The sequence below is a fragment of the Epinephelus fuscoguttatus genome, linkage group LG9 (genome assembly GCF_011397635.1).
Source record: "Epinephelus fuscoguttatus linkage group LG9, E.fuscoguttatus.final_Chr_v1".
Lineage (NCBI taxonomy): Eukaryota > Metazoa > Chordata > Actinopteri > Perciformes > Serranidae > Epinephelus > Epinephelus fuscoguttatus.
The window spans coordinates 16,475,733-16,501,441 of NC_064760.1; the positions used below are offsets into that span (position 1 = coordinate 16,475,733).

Below are 25,709 nucleotides of genomic sequence, written 5' to 3' on the forward strand. Positions count from 1 at the left end.
GATGTGTGCAAGGAAACAAGTCTATACTGTGCGTCCCACACATTCTTTGTACTCCCTCAGTAGCAAAGCCAGACAAGTCTTTTAAATTGATCATACGGTGAGGAAAAAGCTGTTTTAACTCCACAGTAGGAGGTTAGGAGTATAGTGTGTTAGTATTCTAATATATTGTCTAGAAATAAGGCAAGCCAATTTCAATGAGATGCAATGCATTTTTGTCTTATTTTAGTTTTCAAAGGTGTGAAGTAAATGCATCCGAACAAGATTAAATAATTAAACTGAATGCATGTGTAATTGAGTCCTTGCTAAATGAACAGTGTTTGGCTTCGCCCCTGTGCCAACGTCAACGGTTGGACCTTCGCCACCGGACTGTCTGGAAGCTCTGTTCTTTTGCACACACTGTGCTGCCACACAGCTGGTTCAATAAAGTTTCCCTGCTTCCCTTCACTGGTTCCTGTACAGCAGGGTCGGTCTTTTTTTCACTGTTATAATCATTAAAAAGCAAAAGCAGCATGTGTATACATTCAGTAGGCTATATCTTCAGTAGCTAGCTAGCTAACCCTACACTTTTCAGGTTTGATTTTGGTTTTGGAACAGAGAAGAAACGTATATCTTTTTCCAACCTCTCCAGGTAACGAGTATCATTAATACACAACGTGCCCCAGGGACAACATTTAGCTCCAAATCCACAAAACCAGCCTGAAAATGAAGGAAATCTGAAAAGACTGCATTAGAGTCAGTGGAGCACAGCTGTGTTGTTGTTGGACCCTGGTCTAAGCTGGCCCGGTGCTATGCTATGATTGGTCAGTCTGTGTTCAGGGACTCGACTTAGCGAAGGGTCAATTATTAGAGGAAAATATCGTATCCATTTTCCTACCAAATTCTTCCAGCTCTGTTTTTGCCCAGGGACTGAACATATTGATTTGATTTATTGATCATTCAATCCATGAATGTTCAGTACTGGATATTAGGGGTATAAAACAATCATGTTTTTGTAATGATACCATATTATATGAATTTCATGGACAACAGTACAACATTTGCTGATATTACAAAGTCTGCCACATTGCTATTTTTATTCGATTAAATTCAAAGGTTTGTGGCTGATATGAGACTAGATCACATTCCTGTTTGATACAGAAAAAGCTGCCACCCCTTTCTTTTTTGTTTTTGTCCATAAACAAAAGAAGGAACACGTATCATTGAAATTTACTGTGACCAGTGCAGGATGGTGTTCTTTAAATTGACTCAGCAATCCCACGTACAACACAGCTGTGCGACAAGGACATTTAACAAATGTATAAAATCTGGCTCAATAATAACTGTTAAGATTCATAGCCGAAACAGTTGTTTTCTGCTAGTTGCTTTTGGTATTTGGTATTGTGTTTTGATTTTTTCATACTCACTTTTGGATTAAGTTAGTGCATCTCCAAACAGAACAACACGTTTGAACTTCAGCCCGCATTCATATTTTTTCAGCCTAACACTGTTGAAACAGAGCAGCCCAGGTTCATCATGTTTCCCAAGTATTTTAATTTGTAACAGCATTGTTTGCATACGTCATGTGGTTTGTCTGTCTTTTCTCCCAAATTCAAAAAAATATTTCCATACTGCACATTTATTCCCAAGAGGGGGGTTAATATCCTCTTTGTCTTGTTCTTGGCTGCTTGCCATCATCTGCCTGGTGCTACCATGGTTTAACTGTGACACAGACATGCCATGGGAATTTCAAAATAATGGTGTATCTTATCTTAAGATGATGATATGGATTGATGTTTTCACTTGTGTCGATGATATTGGATCACTGATCGTTGAAACAATACATTGACCCAGATCAATGGATGATGGCTGTGTATCATAATTAAACATTTCTCATGGGTGTTTTTTTCTGAATAATAAATACTGAAGCATAGACTGGTTCAGTTGGGTTTTCTGTGGATGTTCGGCTGTGTTATATTGTTTACAAGCTTGCCTGTGTCTATTAAATGGCATGTGTGATGCCTGTGTTCATGCACATACTTGTCTCTTCAAGGGGCATCTTGCGAGCCATTGTAATGTAGACATAGGGATTGATGTTTACCGATTAGATCAGCGTCATGGGGAAGCGAGAGACTTGACCTTTTACAGTTTGACAAGTATGAACATTGTAAACACAGTGGATTTGCATTGTCATGTTTCCACTCTGTGAAAATTACACTGAGAAGCACAGTCCCTGGGCACTGATGTGACATGAGATTGCTTTGGATGAGGATGAAAGGATGACAACACCATAAAAGGTCATCAAAGATAAAAGTGTGTGCGCGTGTGGGTGTGTTTTTCAATAATCTTAATGGGACCGCGTTGTGTTCACATGCACTCACTCACCGGCACCATTATAGTGGACACCAAATTATTTTTTGAATTTTTCCATGCTGTCTCTCCCCTTTTTAATAGCCTATCCATGATTCAACAGGTCATTCCCATGGACCTAATCCCCTCATATCTAATTTATATAGTCTCTTTTCCTTTATCAGATGTAGTCATTACACCCACCAGTCTGCCCCTCATCGAGTTGTTCCAACACCAGCTGGGTGCTGTAGTGAAGAGCTTTGAATGCTTAAGCAGAAACAACCTTCCTCTCTACAGGTATAAATATTTCAGGGGCAGACGGGCAGAATAAATTGACAGTAAAATTGACATCAAATCTGGCTTTTAATTTCAAGAGAAAAGGGAGGCAGGAGCTGCAGGGGAGGTGATGGAGAGGAGTACTGAGAGAGGGAAGGTCATGACCCCCGTGTCAGTGTGGTAATAAAATTCACTGAGGCTCTGATGTGTGGAAAGCACAGCCCTTACACTTATTAAATATATATGTATACACTGTCTATGTATTTCATATAAACTACTGTACACTTTCTATATATTATGTATGTGTATTTTGTCTGTCATAATAATTACATTACCCACTTATTGTACGATAGATGTACATGACTTTGATTATTATGCTTACCTCAATATTGCCAGTTGTGTTTACATATATTACGTAAGAAGTTTGCCACCAGCTCAGCCAACATGATGTTGGGTTTTTCTGACCATTGTAAGACTTGGGCTCAGCGATTCTCCCTTTTTTAACGTACCATCCCAGCCCACTTGCATGAGTCAGAGGAATAATTTAAAAACAAAACAAACAAAAAAAAAAAAACACTTAAAAGACAACGCAGTGCACAGTGTACCTTACCTGTACCCTGCAGCTGCACTTTTGGAGTGAAGGAGGCACAGTTCTGATAGTCATTGGCTTGCCGGACACTAGCAATGAGCCAAAGAGTCATCATTTGTAGTTCAGTCAGGAATAGCTGGAATAGCTTAGTCAGAGAAAACTTTATTTCCGTTTGCAGTATTATATTTAGCGGTATGGCTCTGTTCTGGGGCCCCTCTGCCTTTCCTCGGGCCTACACAGAAAGCCTCTTCGAAGCACCTACGTTGAAAGCCCACGGCAGAGAGAACAAACCTGTCTGCCCTTCCATGCGATTACGTAGAAAGCCTTAAGGCAAAGAGCACACCTCTCTGCCCTTCAACGTGCAAACAAGGAGAGCCTAAGGCAGAGTGAGAACACCTCTCTGCCCTTCCATACACCTACATGAAAAGCCTAAGGCAGAGAGTGCAGCAGCAAAGACCCCCCGGGAACAGAACAGAGCAGCATCAATGACAAACAGAAATGACATTGATAAGTCAGATACAGCATGAAAAGGAGGAGCTGGGATGGAGGCAGGTTGCAAAGCAGCTTGCAGAGGAAGCAGCAACAGTAGGCAGGCCAGAGCAGTTTAAATATTGCGCCCTTAATGAGAACCACCGAGGACTCATGTGATCTATCAGCTGACTCCCTTCCAGCAATCAGCTGCTCCATCAGATGATTTGGCTGTTTGAGATCAGCTGATGGAGCTGGGTTGTGAGCTTAGCTTGCTGTGTGTCCTGCCTGAACTAACTCAGTTTTTATCCTCCGACAACCTCATTCTCCACTCCGTAAAAACACACAAAAAACACTCCCAGGGCGGCCGTCCCTGAGAGCTAACCGCAGGACACCAGCTGAATTAAGGTGTTCCTTGAGCTTCCTGATGCTTTTCTATTATTTGCAAGAGGCATTGCTTGGTTTCAACTGGATTTTGTTGGCCAAATTTGTATTTCGTTCCTGACTGCATAATTCTGGGCTACTCCTATAGAGGCACTATAACTTTATATATACTTTCTTATTAACAGGTGTTCATTGCTTTTTAAAAAATATAGTTTTTTTTATATACATATATATTCCAATTCCAGTGTCTGAATATTCTGGTGTAAAAGTTTATTGCTCTTTAAAAAGGTGGACCTGCATTATTCTGCTATAATATTATCATTATATCAGCAGCATAAAGTGGTCTTAAAATGACAATAATATTGTTTATCACAATTATTTCTGGGACAGTAAATGTCCAACAAAAGCAGTTGTCGTGACAAGTCTAATACAGAGTGTTGTTTTTTTTTTAATATTTTGGACTGCAAAGTGAATCAAGGAAGCATTTAAGACACCGAGAACACTGAAGGTTTAGAGGTTAAAGTCGACTATGATCACTGCAGTGGCACACTGAAGTATTACATTAATTACATTTTGCAAAGGGGAGGGAGATGGCATCGAGTAATCACCACCATGTTGGCACCTTCTGTAATCCAACAGAGAAAGAGAGAGAGGGAGGGGGGGAGACACAGTTTGTTGTGTGTGTATCTGAATGTGTGCAGCGACAAAGACGGATCAACAGGATAGAGTTTCTCGATGGCACAAGGTGTTGTTTTGATTAGTTTGGACAAAGTCCAGCAATTTTCCGAGAGTATTGTTTCACTAAGGCATTCAGTTTGCTACAGATTTAATTATTTTCCACATGTGAAATGAACCTGACTTGAATTCTTTATTCTTGGCCTCTCAGGTTTCCATTTCACATGAGCTGAGATTGTAGAGGCCTTTTTGTCTTGTTCTCTAAGTTTGAAGTCGGTTATTATCCAAGGTGCTCTATAATCACCTAGCAAACGCAGGTTGGCTGTCTTGCTCTTAGACCCGAGAACGCTATTGCTGCTAGTAGGACTAATTCTATACTTGTTGAGCCACGATTGCAGCAGGACTCTTGTCATGTCAGTGTTGGCCGGTCTGTCATTTACCACTTTGTTCTAGTGTGAAATATCCCAAAAAATTCTGGATGGATCTATTGGCGTGGACTTTTGAAGAGATATTAATGTTTCCCACAGATAAAATTATGATAATATACGTTTGTAAGCCCCTGACTCTTCATGCAGTTCTAACAGCAGGGTACATCGAATGAATGGATGGGCATAAACATGACTCAGACATTTGTGGCTCCCTGGTGGCATGTTCTCATGACTTTGGTAATCCCCTAACTTTGCGTATTAGTGTATTTTACAACATATACTCATCCAGCGGTTTGTATGATATCTTACGAAAAGTCATGCACATGGGTCATATGATATCTTACAAATTTGCGCCCCTATCAGTTAGTCCAGGTTCACCAAAAGAATCATGTTTTTCCATAACATACTTAACATAACGGGACATGATGTGACATACTGACATGATCTTATGTATGTACGTAATTTAAAGTATCTGTGTTCATTTTTGTTTCACTTAGTACACAAACCTTGGTCCCCTGGGTGAAAGTCCTGTGTTTGACCCATCCATTCACCCCAATCGCCTCCCTATGCAGACCTTCTTGCTTGTACTGTTATACTGTTACATGATTTCCTCTTTTGCTCCTGTCATGTGAGAGATGACAGCCTGCAGCACATAGGCCCCTCAATCACAGCCTCCTAGCTCAAGATGACATGGATTATATATGAACTATATTGCATTACTTCTCTGAAGTAAGGAGTAACAACAGCGAATAAGAATAGACTGAATGTTGGCATTGCTAAATAACATAGTGAACATGGTAAGCATTTTTTGCTCACCATGTTAGCATCTTCAGTGGGAGCATATTAGCACACTAACATTAGCCTTTAGCTCAAAATACCACACTGTCAATTAGTTACAACAGATAGCATGACTGTTTAACAGTGTCTGTGGACATTTATTGTTGCTCTTCTCTTAAAAATGAAATCAGATCACAGGTAATTTTTTCAGTACATCCAGATATGTGACTGTGGTCTACACCTTTAAACACACAGTATAAGGCTTCCTTTAAATTTTTGCAGCCCTCCCTCTCTTCACTGTATCCTCCCTCCTCCCTCCTCCCTTCTCCCTCATCTCACACACTCCCCCCCTCCTCCCTCCATCCACCTCAGCACCAGGTCACATCCCAATTTTCTGGAACTGGCTGCTCTGCTAATTCCCTCTGAGAGCCCCAGTGTCTGTGCCATGGCCCAACTCAGGACGCTGTCAGCCTCTTTTCCACTCGCCCTGTGGACCTCCCCCCGCTTGTATCACCGCACACAACAGAATGGTCCTGTCCTCCTCACTTAGGAACCTGACTCACAGGCTGGAGAGGAATACTATCATGTCAAGTCTTGGCTAATGGGGGTTGGAAAAAAAATACCCTGTAAACCTAACAACACAGTATGAATTCCCCTTTCCTGACTTTTCTGCTTTTCCTTTCCTGCTTTTTAATGCTTTGAATTTAAGAAGACAAATAATTTTAGATTTATAATACAGAAAATAAGATCTGTTGCAGTCATACATAGATTTGAGTCAATAGAAATAATTTTTACATTTAAAAGTCCATATTCTCTCTCTCACTTTGTGCCCTACCTCTGCACTCCATTCCTTCATCCCTCTCTCATCCCACTCTCGCTCTCAACATGATGGGTTGTGTCCAGTCAGTGGGCAGCTTTGGTGTAATTTGGCCCACAGGGGCTGTTGGCAGGAGGTGTGGGGATAAAGGGAGCAGGGATGGTGGGGTTTGGAGAAAAGCAGGCTTAGTGTGGGGCCTCGGATGGAGGGGCCAGCCAGCACATAGGAAAAGCATTAAATAAACATTAATGCAACTAGGTTACAGGAGATTTATTAAGGAGGCTTTTTGGGCCCCCACTGTAGGGTTTTATGCAGCACTTTAATAACTCTCTCATGCACTCAGGTAAACAAACCAGGTAATTTATTGCCATCCTCATAGGTGGCCATTGTGAAAACTGTTTTAACTTTGTTTTGGCTCATAAATGGATTTTTTTCCCCCTCCTCTTTCTCGGGGTTTTATCACAGAATTGAATGGAGTCTGGCTTCACGAGAGCTTTTTTTTTTTTTTTTGTACATCTAGGGTAAGTCTGACTTGGATATGATTTTGATGTCACTTTGTGGTGTTAAAAATGAGTGCCCTTAATCATAGCTTACTGATGTTAAATGTACCCTTTCTGACGTGTCAAACACACAGATAAAAAGTGACTGATTAAACACAGTAATGAGGACACTGTTGCGGGACAAAGAACTAATTCTAGATTTTTACAAGGACAGGGTGGGTTTTGGCATCAACTGGAGATTTGGGAGAGGGAGAGTAAGAATTATAAAATCATGAACTAGCAGAGCACTGCCATCAACATCACATTTTACATCTGACATTGCATTTGTAAATCAACACTGTCAGATAAGACGCTGTCAGAAACGGGAGCTGTGTAAGCCAAGCCTTAGTGTGTTATGTTTAGTCACTTGCTGCTTTTCCAGGAGCCCTTTTTGAACTATAATTGTTCATCCTCCAGTTATGCCAGATTCAGTTGAGAGAGTCTTAAAAATTCAAGAAAGACAAGGCAGAGAGCTATAAAATGCCCGTGTTTGCAAAGTTAATCAACTAATCTGACCATTAGCATGAAATCCAGGAAGGACTCTGCAGATCTCTTCAGTAGCATCCACATTTGCAGCATTGAGCCCTCCAGCCCTGGAGCAATTGTGTTGCTTTGCATTGTCGAGGTGCAGTGCACAGGAAGTGCGGGCGGTAGCACTTCTCTGAGGACAGTGAGAAGAGGAGAGCAGAGACTGACAAACAGGGTCGGGGCAACCAAAGGCTGTATGATGCTTTACCTTGAGACCCATCGCCTCTGCTCCCTACTCTGCTCCAAGCCCAAGTGATGAGAATACCACACGCAGCTCAGACAGCATACTTGCGAAAGTTCACTCTGTGTAGGAGAGAAAGAAGGGATTTTTTAACTTTTTTTTTTTTATGGTAGAGCGAGAGAATTTAATGGAGAGAATATCAAGGGGAAATGTAGAAAGAATTATAAAGGGAATGTGTTTGAAAGAGACGGTGTCGGACACGAAGAAAGGAGAAAGAAATAATAAAAAGATTTATCTTTGCAGAAGAAAAGACAATAAAGGCTACAATGACTGTGAGAAACTAAAGGAAAGAAAAGAGTAACAGACAACCTGACAGAGAGACATTCAAAGAATGGGTGTGTGACTGTGTGTGTGTGTGTGTGTGTGTGTGTGTGTGTGTGTGTGTGTGTGTGTGTGTGTGTTTGCCTGTTCATTGTGTGGCTGTATGTGTGTGTTTGATGAAGGCTCTAGCATACCGGTTGTGTTGCTGCAGGATAGTGTGCGTCAGGCTCCATCAATATGACATGTCTTTGATGTGGAAATACAAGGAGCAAAAGCCCAGTCAGCCTCAGTCCAGTTCCCAGCGGGACACATCTACCACTGTGCATGTGCATACATGTGTGTATGAGTGTATGAGTGTGTGTGTGTGAGAGACTAAGAGAGAGAAAAAGAAACACTGAGAGCCACAAGCCACAACAAGCACTGAAAGTAACCACTGCTTCAATGTTTTTTTAACTACTATTCTACAAGGGAGGCAACAGTTGTGACCTGAACATTTCCTGAGCTAAAGGCACGTTGGACTCTGCTGTGAGGAGGAATCAATATTGAATCTAAATGCTGTTAATAAGCCTTTCCATGCCAGAATAATATCAGCATGTCTCTTGCTGCTAAATTGACACATTAATGTTTGGCTTGCTTTTTGGCATGAACCTGTTGCTGATTCTGGTGTTCAGTGTAGCATTATAAATATTTATGCCTTTCTCATTTTATCCTTCAGAGTCAAAGCTCTATTCTAACAAATTAGGCATTGTTGAGAGGGAGCATTTTAAGTGAAGCTCAGTCTAGCACTTGAAACTGACTACAGTAGTATTTTTTGGACGAAGCACTGAGGTTCAGTTTAACTAATCAATGACACTGAACCATATGGTGCCGTTTATGGTGCATTGGTCCCTAAAAAGGGATTTCTTCTTTACAAGGATAGTTTCAGGACTTTACCAAACAAACACCTCTGCATTACAATACAGCTCTGTCAGGAGTTTGGATGTTGAAAAGATATCTTTCTTTGGCAAAGTTTTACTTTTACATCTATCTGTCGGGGCCCCTGAGTTTTCACACACAAGTGCAGTGAGGGGGAGGTGGTCAAAAGAAGAGATAAAGGCAGTCTGACAGAAGCAAGGGGGATAAATCAGGTTCAGGCAGACAAGGAGATAGAGACAGGGAAGAGGAAAGACAGAAGGATGAGTCCATCCGTCGGGCCTGTGTGTGGGCTTGCTGCTAACCTGGACTGTGCCATCACTGCTGCTGTTTTGGTAAACACTAGCTTGCAGGGAGGTAATCCGACCAGCCTACCCTGTCGGTGCTTTTATTCCCTGTCAGCTACACAAAGGCCTCTTCCACACACACACACACACACACACACACACACACACACACACACACACACACACACACTTCCATGTGAGCATATGTACAGTAAGAGCACAAATACATCACACACACACACACACACATGCGCATGTGTTATTTATATCCACATGGAAACAAAAAATGTGAGTTAATAACTTGCCTAGGGACACAGAACAATCCCTGGACCTCAACATGGACGCCTACCAAGATGACAGAACAAACAAACAAACCATGAATAAATGGCACTGTAGAGAAACACTGCCTTTCACATGATAATTGAAGATTTTTCACAAAGAACAATATCTTGGTAACTGTTTAGCCCTGACAATCACAGGCCACATGCTGTACCACCAGCCTGTGTATGTTGCCAAGGCGACTGCATATGAGCACTAATAATGTGTATCTGTACCCATGATGGTGTGGACAGGAGACTGCTGCTTTAGTATGTAAGCATAACATACAGTATAAAAACACAATCTCAATTAAAGCTGCAAGCAGCGTTGGGAGGGACCTCGGCCCCTCGCCGTCGTCCCCCAGCTCAAGTTGTAGACATAAGCCATGTGACCTAATGAAACTTTGACATGTGTGATGATCAAACAACACACACACAAACACACACAGGCTTGTGTCTGTCAGAGTGAAGCCATTGGTATGCTAATTAATGAGCATGTAATTAGGTGACAGCACAGGCACTTCAAGCTCAGTTTGACTAATGACTAATGACAACAGAATCAGCAGGAGGCATTTTACACTACAGCAGCAACACAACCTCACACGTCACACTATCCAGGCACCGCTGTGATAGAAGTTAACCTGCTGCATATTTGTTTGTTACTCAGGACTGTCTTAAGTTACTGAATTTATGCAGATCAGTCATTTCTTTGAACATCACTTTTTGTCTTAACGTTCAAATATGACACTGCATGAATTCATCCTCAGCTCAAATCAAACCTCTGTCGTTTTTATATTTACTTGTTTAAATAACACTGTGCACAAGGATCAGACTGTCAATCTGTCAGAGCAGCTCTGAAATGTTTATTGCACATAATGTAGCTTACAACAACATTAATAAAAGTAATAATATTATAATTATAATTCTGGCAATTGTGGTACAATATGTTGAATTAATATCTGATTGTATACATATGTGACACTAATCATATGTGTATAATAACAGTAGAAGTATGACACACACAGACAGACAGACATAGACGGCCGAGTTAGCGACATGCAGAAAGGGAGAGAAGGGAGAAAGAGGACAGAGAGAGAGAGCGAGAGAGAGCGAGAGAGGGGGGGAGGGGGAGGACAGGGAGTGGAGTGTGTGTGTGTGTGTGTGTGTCCGTGTCTGTCTGTGTGTGCCATACTTCTACTGTTATTATACACATATGATTATTGTCACATATGTATACCATCAGATATTAATATATACTTCCCACATGTTGTACCACAAAAGCCAGAATCATAAGGCAAACTCAATTTTCAAAACTGTAAAGGGTTCTTATGAAGGTGGTTCTGCTCTCTCTTGAGTGACAATGACCGAATCATTGTATTTATCTGTTAAGATTAGCCTGTCCTAACTCCCACCCTCTCTGGTTACTGTTGTCAAGCCTGTGAAGCTTCCGCACCCGGCCTGTCAATGTGGCATTTTCAAGGATATCAGTGAGAGATGTTCTAAAGGAAGTTGTAGCAAATGTATGGAATGACAGTTCAGAAATATCAGATGGCAAGGCAGGAAGTCTACAAATATGCATTTGAGAGAGTTGGGCACCATGTGTCTTGACAATTCATGTGAAGAACAAACACAAACAGGAACAACAGAGCTCTTTCACAGCAGGGTCAGTCAATGTAGTGTTCTATTTAAAGCTAATGTTTATATGCTAGCCAAACTAAATTATCCTGCGTTTCCATTTCTCTACAGAGCAAACAGCCTCATTGGTATAACAGTTACCTAACTAAAAGTTAAATCCAAGTAACTCATCATTATTCCACCCTCTTTGTTTGCCAACCGCCAAGCTGTCTAATGTTGGTTAGCATCTTACCTTGGACCAAACAAAGGAGTTTCTGTTGATCTTCCATGGATCCAGTTGTGAGTGATGTCTGCCACGTTTTTAAATCCATATCCGACATCTCTCCTGTTGCATTTTTTGGGTACAGAAAAGCGAGAAGCACGACACTCCCTTCTAAACTTTGAGGCCATCACCTGTCAGACTTACATATGCACATTGTTTCCGCATTTTCCCTTGTTTTGAAAGCCTGACAGGCCTCCTGTGCCAAGTTATGGTTGTTAACATATGTAGTGTGGCCACTTTAGAGGTTCCAAGATACTTCCATCCTAATATCAGCCGTAACTACCATATGAGTGCAGCACGAAGCAGTGGCGATGAACTTGTCAGTGGGATACTCACAGGCACTAAAATGAACGCGTGGCTGGACCGGCTTACCACAACAAACTACAGAGAAGCTCGGATTACAACATACAGAGAGGGAGTGCGACCTCATTCTCTACTCTGGACGCCATTACTTTACTATACCTTTAATTAGTAAATAGGTGTTTGTTGCCTTATTAATGCTCTAAGTGCTGCATATAAAACCTTTAATGTAGTTGTACACTCACAGTTTACATTTTATCAACGGCATTACAGCTTTGCTTTCTTTCGTTTTCATTAAAATAAAATAGTAGCTTACCTGTCAAAACCTCTGGCTGGTTTTTACCCTTGCTGATCATCTGTCTGCCGATGCACGATCTGTTGGACCTATTTTTAGAAATCTTGCCGCGTCATGACATCTCAGCAATTACTTGTAAGTACAACGTTATTGTAACCAATGGAACTGATGGCCAGGGCTGTAAAAATAAAACCGAATTTCCAACAATTTAATTCCACATTATAATGATAAGCTTTGAGCTATTACAGATATTACAGCTATAATAACTATAGCCTCTTAAGAAGGAAGATGAAAATGATTGAAGACGCAGCAGGTTGTTGGACACTATTGCTGATACATTGGAAATGCTGCTGCTGGAGGAGTCTCTGTTGAGGGTAGTTTTCTTTTTCTTTTTTTTTTTTTTTGTCTTTGTTTGCAAGCATGTACATGCAGGTGTATACAAGTTGCCGGTATGTGTGTGTGCAAAGTTGTGTCGTACTCATCCCACACAGGGTGTGTGGGTCTTGGAGTGTCCAAGTGGAGTCTCCATGAGGTCAGTGGCTGCTGTGATAATGCTTAACTGATGCCGGCTGTCAATAGCCATTCACCAGGAGAATAGTGCTCCGCCTGTTCAGTAAATTACACAGTGCGACGTGAGCTGTGAGGTTCAAAACAACCTGACCCCACTGTTGTTGGGAGAAACAATAGAACAATGACTGCAATCAGCTTTTCCAGCAACCATCTGTGTCATGCTGCTGACTACAAAACACCTTTCCATTACTCCAGGGCTGCAGCTATTAGCTCACCATGCCATTGACTCCAAAGGGAGTTGGAGAGGTTATTGTAATAGCACATTAGATTGTCTCTGACCCTTCCTTATCCAGTGTTTTGTTTTGTTGACCTTGACATAGGTGGGCTTTTTGAATGCTATAAAGCCTCTGAAGTGATCATTTCTCACAATGGCTTGTTTTGTCACGGATGAACACGTTTGTGAGGTGTCATTATATTGCTGATTACACTAGCTTTTAATATGTATATCTTGTTTTATTTTCTCTGTGCTTGAGACTTGCTGTTCTCCTTTTTCCCTTAACTCTGTCCTCCTCACGGCTTCTCCAAGCATGCCCGGGAGCAGTATGAGAAGCTGTCCACGATGCACAAGAACATGCAAAAGCTCTACGAGAGCATTGGCAGCTTTTTTGCCTTTGACCCTCACTCGGTCAGTGTGGAGGATTTCTTCGGAGAACTGGCCAACTTCCGCATGCTCTTCATGGTGAGTATATAGCTACTTGGTTTGTGTATGTACATGCAAAGTCTAACAGAAGCCACCACCCACTCATGCACATTCTTTCTCACACATTTCCATTTGCTCACACACATTGGGTGTCATTGAAATGTGAACAGGATTTGCGTGTTGAACATGCACACATTTTTAACAGACTTTCAGTAGTCCGAACTGATGGAGAAAACATGTGCGGACATTACAGTGTTATGCTTTTATGGATGGAATTCATGTGGGGGCGGGGGGGGTCTGTCCTGAATATGTGATTATATCGTTTAACAAGGTTCAAACTTTTTCTAATAGAAACCCCAAAAACAAGCTTTAATGCCCCACGTGGTGCCTCAGAGCTACTGTGGTGGGTTTGCCAAAATATTGTCTGGTAATTTAAGTTTTTTCTTTTTGTTTTTATTAAAATATCTGCACGAACCCAACATATTATTAGCAAAGATAAATTGACCTATTCATAAAGTACAGTACACAACACTGATGACAAGCAAGCCGTTACCAACGAATCCTTGTGCAATCATGTTAGCTAGCTAATGCTAGTTAGCAAACTAGTTAGCTGACGGTTACATACAGGCTAAACATATCGGCCAACTGGCTGTGTTATTATTATTCCAGGTTTACAGACATTCTTGTGAGCCACACTGGAGCGTTATTTAGCTTTTCAGTCAAGAGACTCTGTAAACCGTCCATCTCAGAAACAAACATGATGTATAAATATATGAATCCGCCAATGATTAGTAATTTAGTAGTATTAGTATTGTATGCACCATAAAAGATATATATATATATATATATATATATGTATATATATATATATATGTCATTAATATGTTTATTAATGGCACTTTAGGCCACCCTACGTGTTATTGTAGGCCCAGTTTAATATGCAACTTAATTTTATACTATAAATGTAGTAGGGGCTCTCTGGTCCATCTCTTTGAGCTAAGGGGTTCTTAGCTTGTCCCAGAAAAACGCTGAAGACCATTGCTTTTATTTTCATACTGTCTGTGCTGGAACACCTGCATTCACCTTTTGTCTGAGAAGACTTCATTTTAGTGCCTGTCTCTTTAAGACCCTATCCCAAAAAAGCCCAGTCTGCTCTGATTGGTCAGTGTTTCCAGCTCTTACGTATGTGTGCATACAGCTTTGAAGAATAATCACTAAAAGCTTCAAAACAAAACCAGACATGTTCCAGTTGGAATATGGTCCGAAATTGTGCCATCAGCTATCAAGATCACGTTTCCCTGACGTTTCCCTAGCATGTAGCTACTTGTAGCAGTGTACTGGCAGACAGGGAATGACTGTGAATAGCGGCCCTTTCTCCAATTAAAAATCACCAATAAAAGCTTTTAAACACAACCGGACGTGTACCAGCAGAAATATGATCCAATATTGGGAAGAAATTAAGAACATAAGCCATCAAGATCTCGTCCCCCTGACGTTAGCATGTAGCTACTTGTAGCAGTGCAGTGGCATACGGGGAATGACTGTGAATAGCAGCCCTTTCGCCCATTCAAAATCACCTGACGTGTTCCAACAGAATTATAAATAGATAAAGAGAGATAGAGATAAATTAATATCAGCATTCGAGATCACATGTTTCTCTGACATTAGCATGTAGCTACATGTAGCAGTGTAGGCTAAGTACTTTAACGTTAAACACTTGCAGTAGTGTGCCTGGAGCAGATGTCCATAAACTTATAATATTTCACAATGAGAAACACTGTTATTCAGTATGTTTATGTTGCAAAATTAACACACATGGGCAGATTATGTTTTTCTTTCTTTGTATCTGTATAGCATCATGTTGCCCATTACAACCACACATCTACCTGTATCCACCAGGCAGTGTAAAACCCAGTCTAAATTTTAAATAAAGCATCCTGGGGAAGATCAGATAACATGTCTCACTTTCCCCGCTGGACGCAGAGTCTTAAAATAGTTTTACTGAAAAAACAAAAAAACAAGGACTATTTTATGCACCATTATAACGGGCTATAGCCCGTTATGTTTAGTAGCCCCTCTAAACTTTTAGCTGAGGTGAAGGCGTGCAGTCATGTCAGATAAGATTTTTTTTTTTTTTTATTATTATTGATTATTTAAAAAAAAGAAAAAGTGGTGTTTTCTCTGTGTTTCCCTGTAGCTTGCTCTTACAGGCCCCTGTTATGACAGATCTGCTCCAGGGCCACAGAAGACATTATACAACTGTAATCTGAAAGTGCAACAAGGGCAGAAACACTTCCTTCACAGTCATCTTATGGTCCATCAAGATCTGTGCCTTTTGAGCCAAATCAGCTGCTAGTTGCAGTTCTGGGAAAGATTTCACTCTCCTCATCTCAAAACTGCCAGAAAGTTTTCGGTTTGGGAGAGTGCACCACATTTTCTGGCCACCTATTTTGGTCTTTTTATTCCCTTGGTTGGCCCTGACATGCTTTTCAGTCTTTCAAGTTGAAGTTGCACTGTTCTCTGCAAGACTGTAACCGCGCTCACCTGCTGTGTGATTTCCTTCCATATGTCATCTTTTAATAGGTCATAATGCCACTGTGTCTGCCAGAGATTTTTTTTTTTTTTCAGGTATCACAGACGTAACCTCTTTTTTTTGTCACTGAAGTTTTTTCTTTTTTTCATTTTCTTCAATGCCATCACAGCCTGGAAGGTTATAAATATAGGTCTCCTCTTTGGGAACATTTACTTTAAATCCCCCTACATACTATTTATAATCAGTATACAAATAAATGGTTAAATACAGATTATAATGTAGTTGTCACTAAGCAGATAGGAGCTCTTATTTATCTATTTGTGAACAACTTATCCTGTGGGCATCCATGAGTGAAGGCTCCTGTATAAACAGATAGTGAATGACAATAGAGTTAAGTGGTAATAATATAAGATATGTCTCCATAGCAGAAGTCATAGTGGCTAACATATAATGCACATTAATAAACACTTAAATGTTCTTATATCTGCTCCCAACTGCATTATAATGTGTGATAAACCATCTATTAAATGCTTATATACTGTACCACTCACAGGGGGTTAAATTAAAGTGTTACCCTCTTCTTTTGCTAAACATGGTGTTTCAGAGCATATTTTTTTAATACCTTTACTTATGATCATTTTGTTCCAGTCAACGTACTGTACATTCAAATGGGAAACAATATTGAATTATTGACTTTACCTGAGCACACTAAGTTTCAGGTTCCCTAACTGCAGAACATAACTTGGCTGAAAAGTAGATACCTGTGAACTTATTCTTCCCACCAGCACTGATTAAGAAATGTCGAGTACTGACTTGGGAGCTGTTAGAAAAAAAGGCAAAGTTATAAAACCGATTAAAATATATTATTTGAAAGTAGCTCAGAATAGGAGAACGTATAATTTCAGTGTCTCACTGATAACAGAGCCAGATAAAGGCCTGGACAAGCCTCTTAACCTTAGTTTCATTAGCTAGCAGCTGCTTGTGTGTGTGTGTGTGTGTGTGTGTGTGTGTGTGTGTGTGTGTGTGTGTGTGTGTGCATGTGCCGTCACCACAGGGCATTGCAGATTTTGCTGGATTTTATTACGGGGTAATGAGTCTGGAGAGGAGGTAACGATTTTTAAGTCCTAAAGTAGAAGAAATTTTCCACCTGAGAGTTTAAAATTATTTTGTGTATGGCTGAGAAAAAGTTTTGTTACATGTGTGATATTTCCTCCTATTAAAACTAGAATTATGGGACATGTTTACTCTACTGCAAAAGAAGTGTTCTTAGGGCCTTTGCCCTTATGGTGGCTCTTTTTAGTTTAATTGTTCCTAATGAGGAGAGAGCGTATGCAGCCACATGTGACTGTCTAGAGAAATAATGCTTTGCCCAGTGTCTTATTTCAGAGCGCTCCCACTTTTTATGCAGCCACTCCGAGCGCTTCTGGTTTTAAATCTCTGAACTTTTAAGACAGGCACTGGTGACGTCACTGCAGCTCCTTTAGCTACTGGATGATATGTCAGTCAAAAAACATCACAATTAAGACAGAAAAGCTTAGGAGTATATCGGCCGGATCCTCTGTTAATGCAGTGTTACTTTAGCTACCTAGCTGATGTTATTGTAGAGATATTGTTGTCATAGAAACATACATACGTGTAGTATATCGTTTTAAAAGAAGTGCTGGGATGACGCGCTCCCGTGTGTCCTGCACAGGCCTTCAGAATTTATCCCATAAGCACTCCACCTTAAATGCTGCAACACAATTACTATAACAGTGCTGTGGCGACAGGTTGGTCAAGTGTTTAGCACTGTCTCCTCACAGTAAGAGGGTTCCTGCCTCAAATCCAGGGTGGGGGAGCCCGTCTGTGCGGAGTTTGCATGTTCTCCCCATGTCAGCGTGGGTTTTCTCCAGGTACTCCGGCTTCCTTCCACAGTCCAAAGACATGCAGGTTAACTGGTGACTCTAAATTGTCCATAGGTGTGAATGTGAGTGTGAATGGTTGTCTGTCTCTATGTGTCAGCCCTGTAATAGTCTGGTGACCTGTCCAGGGTGTACCCTGCCTCTCACCCAGTGTCAGCTGGGATAGGCTCCAGCCCCCCTGCGACCCTTAACAGGATAAGGTGTTACGGAAAATGAATATACAACACTGTTAAAGGTATACTAGGCAGGGTTTTCCTCCAAAAAACATTGTACAGACTCATACAGAATAGTCCCTCTTAATCATCCCCTATGACCCCCTACAAGTGTATGGCGGTGTATTTGTCTGCACAGCACGGAGGTGATGTCAGGATTTTATAAAAAGGTAGCGACCAGTTGCCAAGCTGCATACAGCATGTGTCAAAGAGGAAGCTATGAAAATCGCAGATACAGCACTGGAAAGAAAAAAGCTAACAACGCACGGTGAAACGCCAATCTGGAGTTGTTGTGTTGTTTTGTTTTTTACCTTTGCCGGCAATAATGTTTACAACAATAACCAACAGTGCCTGTATAGCACACCTTTATGATACAACACTCAAATGGTGAAAGCAAATGCTATCAATAAACTGAAAAGCAGCTTTAAATCTGTTAAAAAATTACAGTACAATGTGATATTACCATAACCAAATCCCAATTAATATTGAATCTTTTATCACAGTGTCATATTATATAAGAGTGAATCTGAGGTTGGCGCTCTCTTTCATAGGCAATGCTGTTTACACACAACATCCAACAATTCCTGCGTCGTATACCTTTAAATTGTTGTTTAAATTCCTACAATAGAAGAAGAAAGAGAATACAAAAGTAAGAGCTTACTCTCTGATGTAAATGTGGAATATACGATTACTCTGAACCAAAGTAAAACTAAAAATTCCCTCTGCCTCTGCCTCTTCCTGGTGTAGGGAAGTGTAGTCAGTAGGGAATGTGGTTACTGAGAGCAGTAAACAAAGCACATAGTCTGAAGCAGATTGGATGTTAAAAAGGTAATATTAATGACAGGGTAAACACTAGGTCATCTGAGAACAAACCAAGAGCTCCTTTTTCTCCTGAGTAGACAAGTCTGTTAAACATTTATTCAAGTGTCTTTGCTTTTCCACCTTCTACAGTCTATCCATCCCTCCTGGCACCGCCCCAAAAATTCCTGGTGTCAGGATGATGACATGGCGTCCAGGAGGCTTGCTCTCAGTCTTCACAATCCATTAACGTGAATGGCAAGGTCCCCTTGTCTGAATCCTTCTCCTCTCTTTACTCTGATCCCCATCTGAAACCAACTTTTCATTCCCACTGATCAAAGTGCACCAACGCACAACACAACGCTCCCTCAAGGATTCCAGAGTTGCATATCTCTAAAAGAGGCATCTACCCAAGAAAATAAATTATTCTCTCAAGCAAATAGCTGCATATGAATATTTTATTACTGATTTAAACTTTCCTGCTATGGATAAGGGGAGGGAACTGAGTGGGATAAAGTGTTGTGGTGCAGTTGTGGTGCGGGGGGCTGGTTATAAGTTAATGTATTCATATAAAAACAATCCTTTAATCACCATATTCTTCAGATATTATTTATAGTTTTTGGCTCCTCAGCTCTGCTGACAGAAAGGCTAATCCCATCTGCTTGCAGAGCACAAGGAATCAATGGTTGTTTCTACTTGAATGTTGTTTTTATTTTCTTACCCTGTGAAAATGACTGAGCTAGCTCCTTTGCAGCATCCTCATCAGCTTTTCTTGTCAGTGAAGGAATTTTCGGGAGATGTCTGCTGGTTATTTATCTTTGACAAAGTCGACCTACATCAACCATTACTGATTTGTTCCAAATGGCAAATCTAATGAACGCTATGACTTCTTGGCAGCTAATAATTTCGAGAAGAGCCCTGAATTTAACTTCTTGATATGCCTGGTGTGCCGCAGACTTTTATTTTAATATTGAGACATTGAGTTGTTTGACTCAGACAGAACATCTTCGCTAACTTCTGTCTTTGTTGCAGTGCCCTGTGTAATGCATTCACAGCACAAAGCATCTGCAGTATTAAAGAATTCCATTGCAATACAGTCACCCTAAATTGCTTTTACTAAAAAGCTAGGGCTTAATGCACCCGACCGACATGAGGCATTTGAGTAAACGCATTGACAGACAGTCCTCACAGAACTGAATGTAACTGATAAGAGAATCCATTAACTCTATTTTCCTTCTGTTCCATTCTCTTTCTCTCCCTCACTCCAGTCCCATTCTCTTTTTTTTTCTTTCCCTGCGTCCAATGAAATATTATTTGATTTCAGCACATGGAGTCAGTATTCCGAGAGTCCAACAATTTGTTAATTTAATGCTGCTGCCATATTCTGAAATAGAGTATGAGTGAAATGCAATCGCAGGGTCTGTATGTGTAATCCTGACCAGGAGCATGGGGGATGAGGATTTTTTCCATTAATGAGTTATCAAAGCGCAGCAGATGGGCTGGGATGAGCTAACAGTCTTCCTTGTTAATTGAGTGACTTTCTAATAAGACCAAAAGACCCAGACCGGGTTCGCAAAGTAGCAAGATAGAGCATCTATGAGATTAGAATGATGATTCGCGTGTGTGTGCTGCGTGTGCGGGTATATCGGTCCACTTTGGAGCCCATTTGATATTTCTAAAGCTTGCTAATTCCTTCACAATATGACAAATTATCATAATCATGCTGATAATGCAGAAGACGATGCTCTGGCAGTGCAGCTCTCCCCACCTTCTTCTTGCTGAATCACTGTCATGTTCCCTCAGTATTTTCACTTACACTAGCATGACAGTCATAAAAATCATTTCACCAGATTTCAGAGGTCACCTATCAATATGGGAATACATCTATACCGCAGAGCAGAAGTCTCACAATCTGTAACCTATAACTTCTTGAGCCCCCCCACCACACACACACATCCTGGCACACAGTGTAACAGATGGCTAATAAACACATTTGCTGCTTAAAGCCCAGGCGCTGTAGTGTTTGTAAAATTCAAATGAGATATAGCAGTGACACTCTCTGTGTGAGATCACTGGTGCAACCGAGCAGTTGGAAATACTTATTGCTCCCTCATTGGACTGGCAAACTTGTATGCATGGGAGGGGAGCCATGCTGTGGGAGATGTATTGTGTTGTGCAGGGTCAAGGAAGAACAGCAAACACATTTCATGAATTATTGAAAGAACAGACCTGGAAAGGGAAAATGCCGCCTGGCCCTTGTTGCTAGATTGGACCTGTGGGTTGCACAGCATTCGGTTTTCCAGCCAGTTACAGATAGAGGAGTACTTATAATCTCCATCTTAGACACACCGGAGGCCACGAGAAGAAGTGAGTGTGTGTCACACTCCCGGCCTCTGGTGTGTCTAAGATGGACAGGCTTTCAGGCTCATAAAGCCCGAATGTGCCGCCTCAATAGTGTTGTTGACAACCCCACCTGGCATCAAGGTGCTATTATGCAAAACCGCACATTTTGTTTTGTCTTTTCAAGAAGATTCTACCTCTGAATTTGCATACCACCCTGAGCAATATGTATACAGTACCTGCACCACATTTTCCTGCTTTACACCGGAGGGGTTCAGGGCACGAAGCCAGTCATTAACATGGTGTCTGGACTGCAGGGTTTCATTGTTTTATTTAAAGGCTATGAGGTAGAATCAAGGCCACAAAGGACACTGTCTATCATGGGAGGTAATCATAGGGAAAATTGTTTTGGGTTAGTCTGAAGTGCTGCCCAACACATGACTTTTTATTGTATCTTTTCCGTATGCTGTACTTTATTTGCTTGTGTTTGGATTAATCTACTTTGCTGAAGAACTATTTTTAATAGGAGTATCTAGTTTGCAAACAAAATCCTCCCTGTTGTGCCTTGCAATAATTGGTAGGGGTGTAAATCACAAGTTTCATCACAATAATATATTACATTCTTTGGACAATGATGCATTATTTTCTGATATTACAAAGTCTGCCACAATACAATTTTGATTTAAGTCAGGGGCCTGTGATCAATATGAGACGATATCAAGTAGGGCTAGGCGATATGGACAAAAATTCAGATCTCGGTATTCACAGGCTGACTGGCGAAACTGTATTTTGTACGAAATGGGCAACACCTTTTCAGATGCAAGTCAAAGCCACATTCGAGATGTCACAAGCACTTTTATAAAAACAGACCGTGATCAAAATAAAATGCAAAGACAGGGATTTTTTTTCCCCTGTTTGAAAATATGCAGCAGCACAACAGTTACACCTCCAAAACACTGGTTGGTTGCGGAAGTGCTATAAAGTTTAGTTGATTCAAAACACATATTAAACACACATTAAACATGGCTTAATAGCAACAATTTCAAACACAAGTTCACAAATTGGCTTCACTATAACTGACAGCATTCACAGACAAACATTTGTCTTTATCTGGACACATTTTCCCCACAAATACAACATGCTAATGTCTTTAGCACAAGCCTATGGCATTTTACATTGTATAAATTAGCCTAGTGGCTAGCAGACTTTTCCTCTACTCATAAGAAGCCAGGAACAACAAAGGTGACGTTACAAAATTTGGTTCCATTACAACTAACAACATTCACTGACAAAACAGCTGTCTTATACTAAACACATTTTCCAAACAAATACAATATGCTAACGTTATTAGCACAAGCCTATGGCATTTTCCATTGTATAGATTAGCCTAGCGAATAGCGGAGATTCCCTCTGCTCATATGAAGCCAGGATAAATCACACACAAAACTTAAAATGCTATTTTGCAGGGGCTTTATGGTCTTCACAATTTCTTGTTTCTTATCTGTGAAATGAAAGTCATGTAACACAACTTGACCCTATATTGATAAAGACGGTGTTGTGTCTGAATTTATATCTTGCTTGAAAATATATGGATACAACATACACAGTTGTTATATCGTCCAGCCCTGTCAGTAAGAATCTCCATTATTTGGTGGTTGACCACCGTCACTGTTTGAATGCTTAGGAAGGAGGTGTGCTTTGACGGAAACGGTGAAACAGACTTGCCAGGGGAACTTCAAAATAAAGGCGTATCTTAAAGGTGACAATGAAATGTATGGATGTTTTTACTTTGCATCCATGTTGGATTAGTTCGATGCATCGATTTAGATGGCGTATCATTACACCCCTGGTAAAACAGAGTGGGTTTCAATCTTTTGTTCTTCTTCCCAAAGTTTCTCATACTTTAAGTAAAAGTATCAGCCACAGTAACCAAGAAACATTAATAATACCTGTCATCAACACGCTGAAGTTACTTACGACTTAAACAAGTTTGATTCACTGAAGAAAGACATATAATAATAGCAAACTCTCCAGAATCTTCCTTGCTTAAATTAATAAAACTATTTGTTTCTAATCTAAAAGTGGCCATAAAAATGATAATAAGTACAATTTACTTGATTTCTTGTGTAATACTGTAATTGTCTAGTGGTGCTTAGTGAGTTCTATTTCAAGACCCCAGAAGTTAATACAGCCCACTCCTGCTGGACCCAGGTGGCCCTGTCAGTGGGATTTAATGTGTAATTTACATTTATACTTTGATCTCTTAATTGAGCTAAACAAAGTAATACTAGATTGTTTTCATTTGAATAAATTATTAAGCTTTCGTTGGGTGTCACGTTAACGATAGTGATGATCGTCAACGAGGGCCAGATGACTCACTGTGAAGGCCAAAAATAACTTGTTTCCATGGTCACCTGAAATCATATTGTCAGATTCTTGAGTAGATGAGAGCACTCAACAGACAAAAACAAAATGCATGGATTTTTTTTTTTTTTTTTTTTTTCCCCAGCCATCATACAGAATATTTGAGCAGATTTTAGAGGAACCAGATCTTTTGTTCTATGTTCCGATGAGGTTTAAATCTGGTTCTCTGCACTGAAGATTATTTTTGAAAACACATCTCGAGAGGATTGTTTATCTCTTGTATGTCCTCCTACAATATACAGAGTTGGCAAGAAAATGAGACCTGATACAATCAGTTGTTGCCAACGGCAAAATAGGGGCTGTCAAAGAGAATGGTAAAGGGAAAAAATAAGAGATCAGTGAAAACATATTTGTTGCTATGGCAATTAGTGGTGCTGTGTGATTAGAGCAAGATAATTACGTTGCATAATCGTGTTTACAGTCAGAATTAGTTGTTTGTTTAAAATAAGTTTTGCCGGCAGGACTTTATTTGTAATCTGCATAATTTATCTGCCAACTTATGCTGTAGATGTTGAGCAATGCAGGGATATTACTTCCAAAATGAATTGACTCCTGTCAGCGGATGAGGACAGAAATCAATTTGATCCGAGCTGCCAGCCCTGCCCATCACTTAAACAAAACGCACGAGTTAACTCATTCATCACTGAGCATGCAGCTCTCATCCACTCTAATTCAACACAGCAGCAAAGTGCACACAGTCAATAGCTCTTACAGTGTGTTGCTGTATCATTTACACAACCTTGATGTGGCGATAAAGTGTAGCTTGATTTTCGAGTGTTCAACGACTTGAAGCAGCTGACGAAGCAAAACATCTCTTAGGTTTTCATAACACACATAATATGAAAACACACCTCCCTTATTATTCCGCTCCCTCCCCCGCTCTCTCATTGCCCTTGTCATCCAACAAGGAGACAGTGACAATGAGGGCTCGTGTCCTTGGACATGGAGCAAAGCTCTACTATTGACTGACATCATGAGCTGCTCTTTCCTTGTTCCTTCCCCACAATCCCTGTAATCCCTCTGTCTTAGCTGCCAACACGACACACACATCAGGACCACAGGGGCATTAGATGGGGGGGCCTTGTGTCGCCACTTATTATATCAGTGCATAGACAAGGCCATGCCTCTACTTACTGACACACACACACACACACACATATATGCATACATAAGGGGGAAACACCGCAGATGAAGCACAAAGATGCCCATGGACAGCATTGGCACACAGGCTTATATCCACATACAGTACGACCTCTCACACACACACACACACACACACGGACATACACTAACACCTATGATGGGTCCTGTCAGGGGCTCCGCCACAGGCCGGGGATGAGAGAGCATTTTGTTGTCTCCAAAGGTCACACGGTTGCATCTTACTCTCTGTTGGCGCAAGAACAAACTGACACATTTGTAAAGGCTGAATCCGTACCCTTGATTATCTCTCTTTCTCTGACTCCTTCCTGACATTTCAGCCGGTCACGAAGGAGGAGGAGGATGATATCTTCGTCTCCGTCCTCAGAGACTGGCACTCTGCTACTACACTTCTTCTCTTCTCATGCACTCACTCCCCCCCTTATTGTCAAAAGGAAATATCCTAGCATGGTACACACGTGTGAGGATCATCTCGCCTTTTTCTTAGTGTCATATTGATGTATTATTGACAACAAATCAGCTCTGTGGGTTATTGAAAATATGTAAAGCAGTCCAGAAGCCTTGCAGACAAATATGCTTGTATTAAAAAGCCCATACACAAGGCATGATATATTGTTTATTCCAGCAGCTTATCTCCAACTATCAAACCCTTCTCTGAATAAGAATTTGCTGATGGCATGCTGCCGCTTCTGAACACTATACAGTAGTGAAGACGCTAAAAGAGTGGTGGTGGCAGCAGCCAGATTCTGATTATATCTGTCTGTGTGTCTGCATCTGTGTGTGTGTGTGTGTGTGTGTGTGTGTGTGTGTGTGTGTG

General features: G+C 40.8%; 1 protein-coding gene across 7 annotated transcripts in view; it reads left to right on the plus strand.

Annotated features, from left to right (window-relative positions):
* diaph2 (diaphanous-related formin 2) overlaps positions 1 to 25,709 on the plus strand; it is a 513,027-nt gene that overhangs the window by 403,984 nt on the left and 83,334 nt on the right. For all 7 annotated transcript variants that reach the window (XM_049585042.1, XM_049585047.1, XM_049585043.1 and 4 more), the window contains one exon: positions 13,401 to 13,565. In XM_049585042.1, coding sequence (XP_049440999.1) covers positions 13,401 to 13,565 — 165 coding nt within the window. The remainder of the gene's footprint in view (positions 1 to 13,400; positions 13,566 to 25,709) is intronic.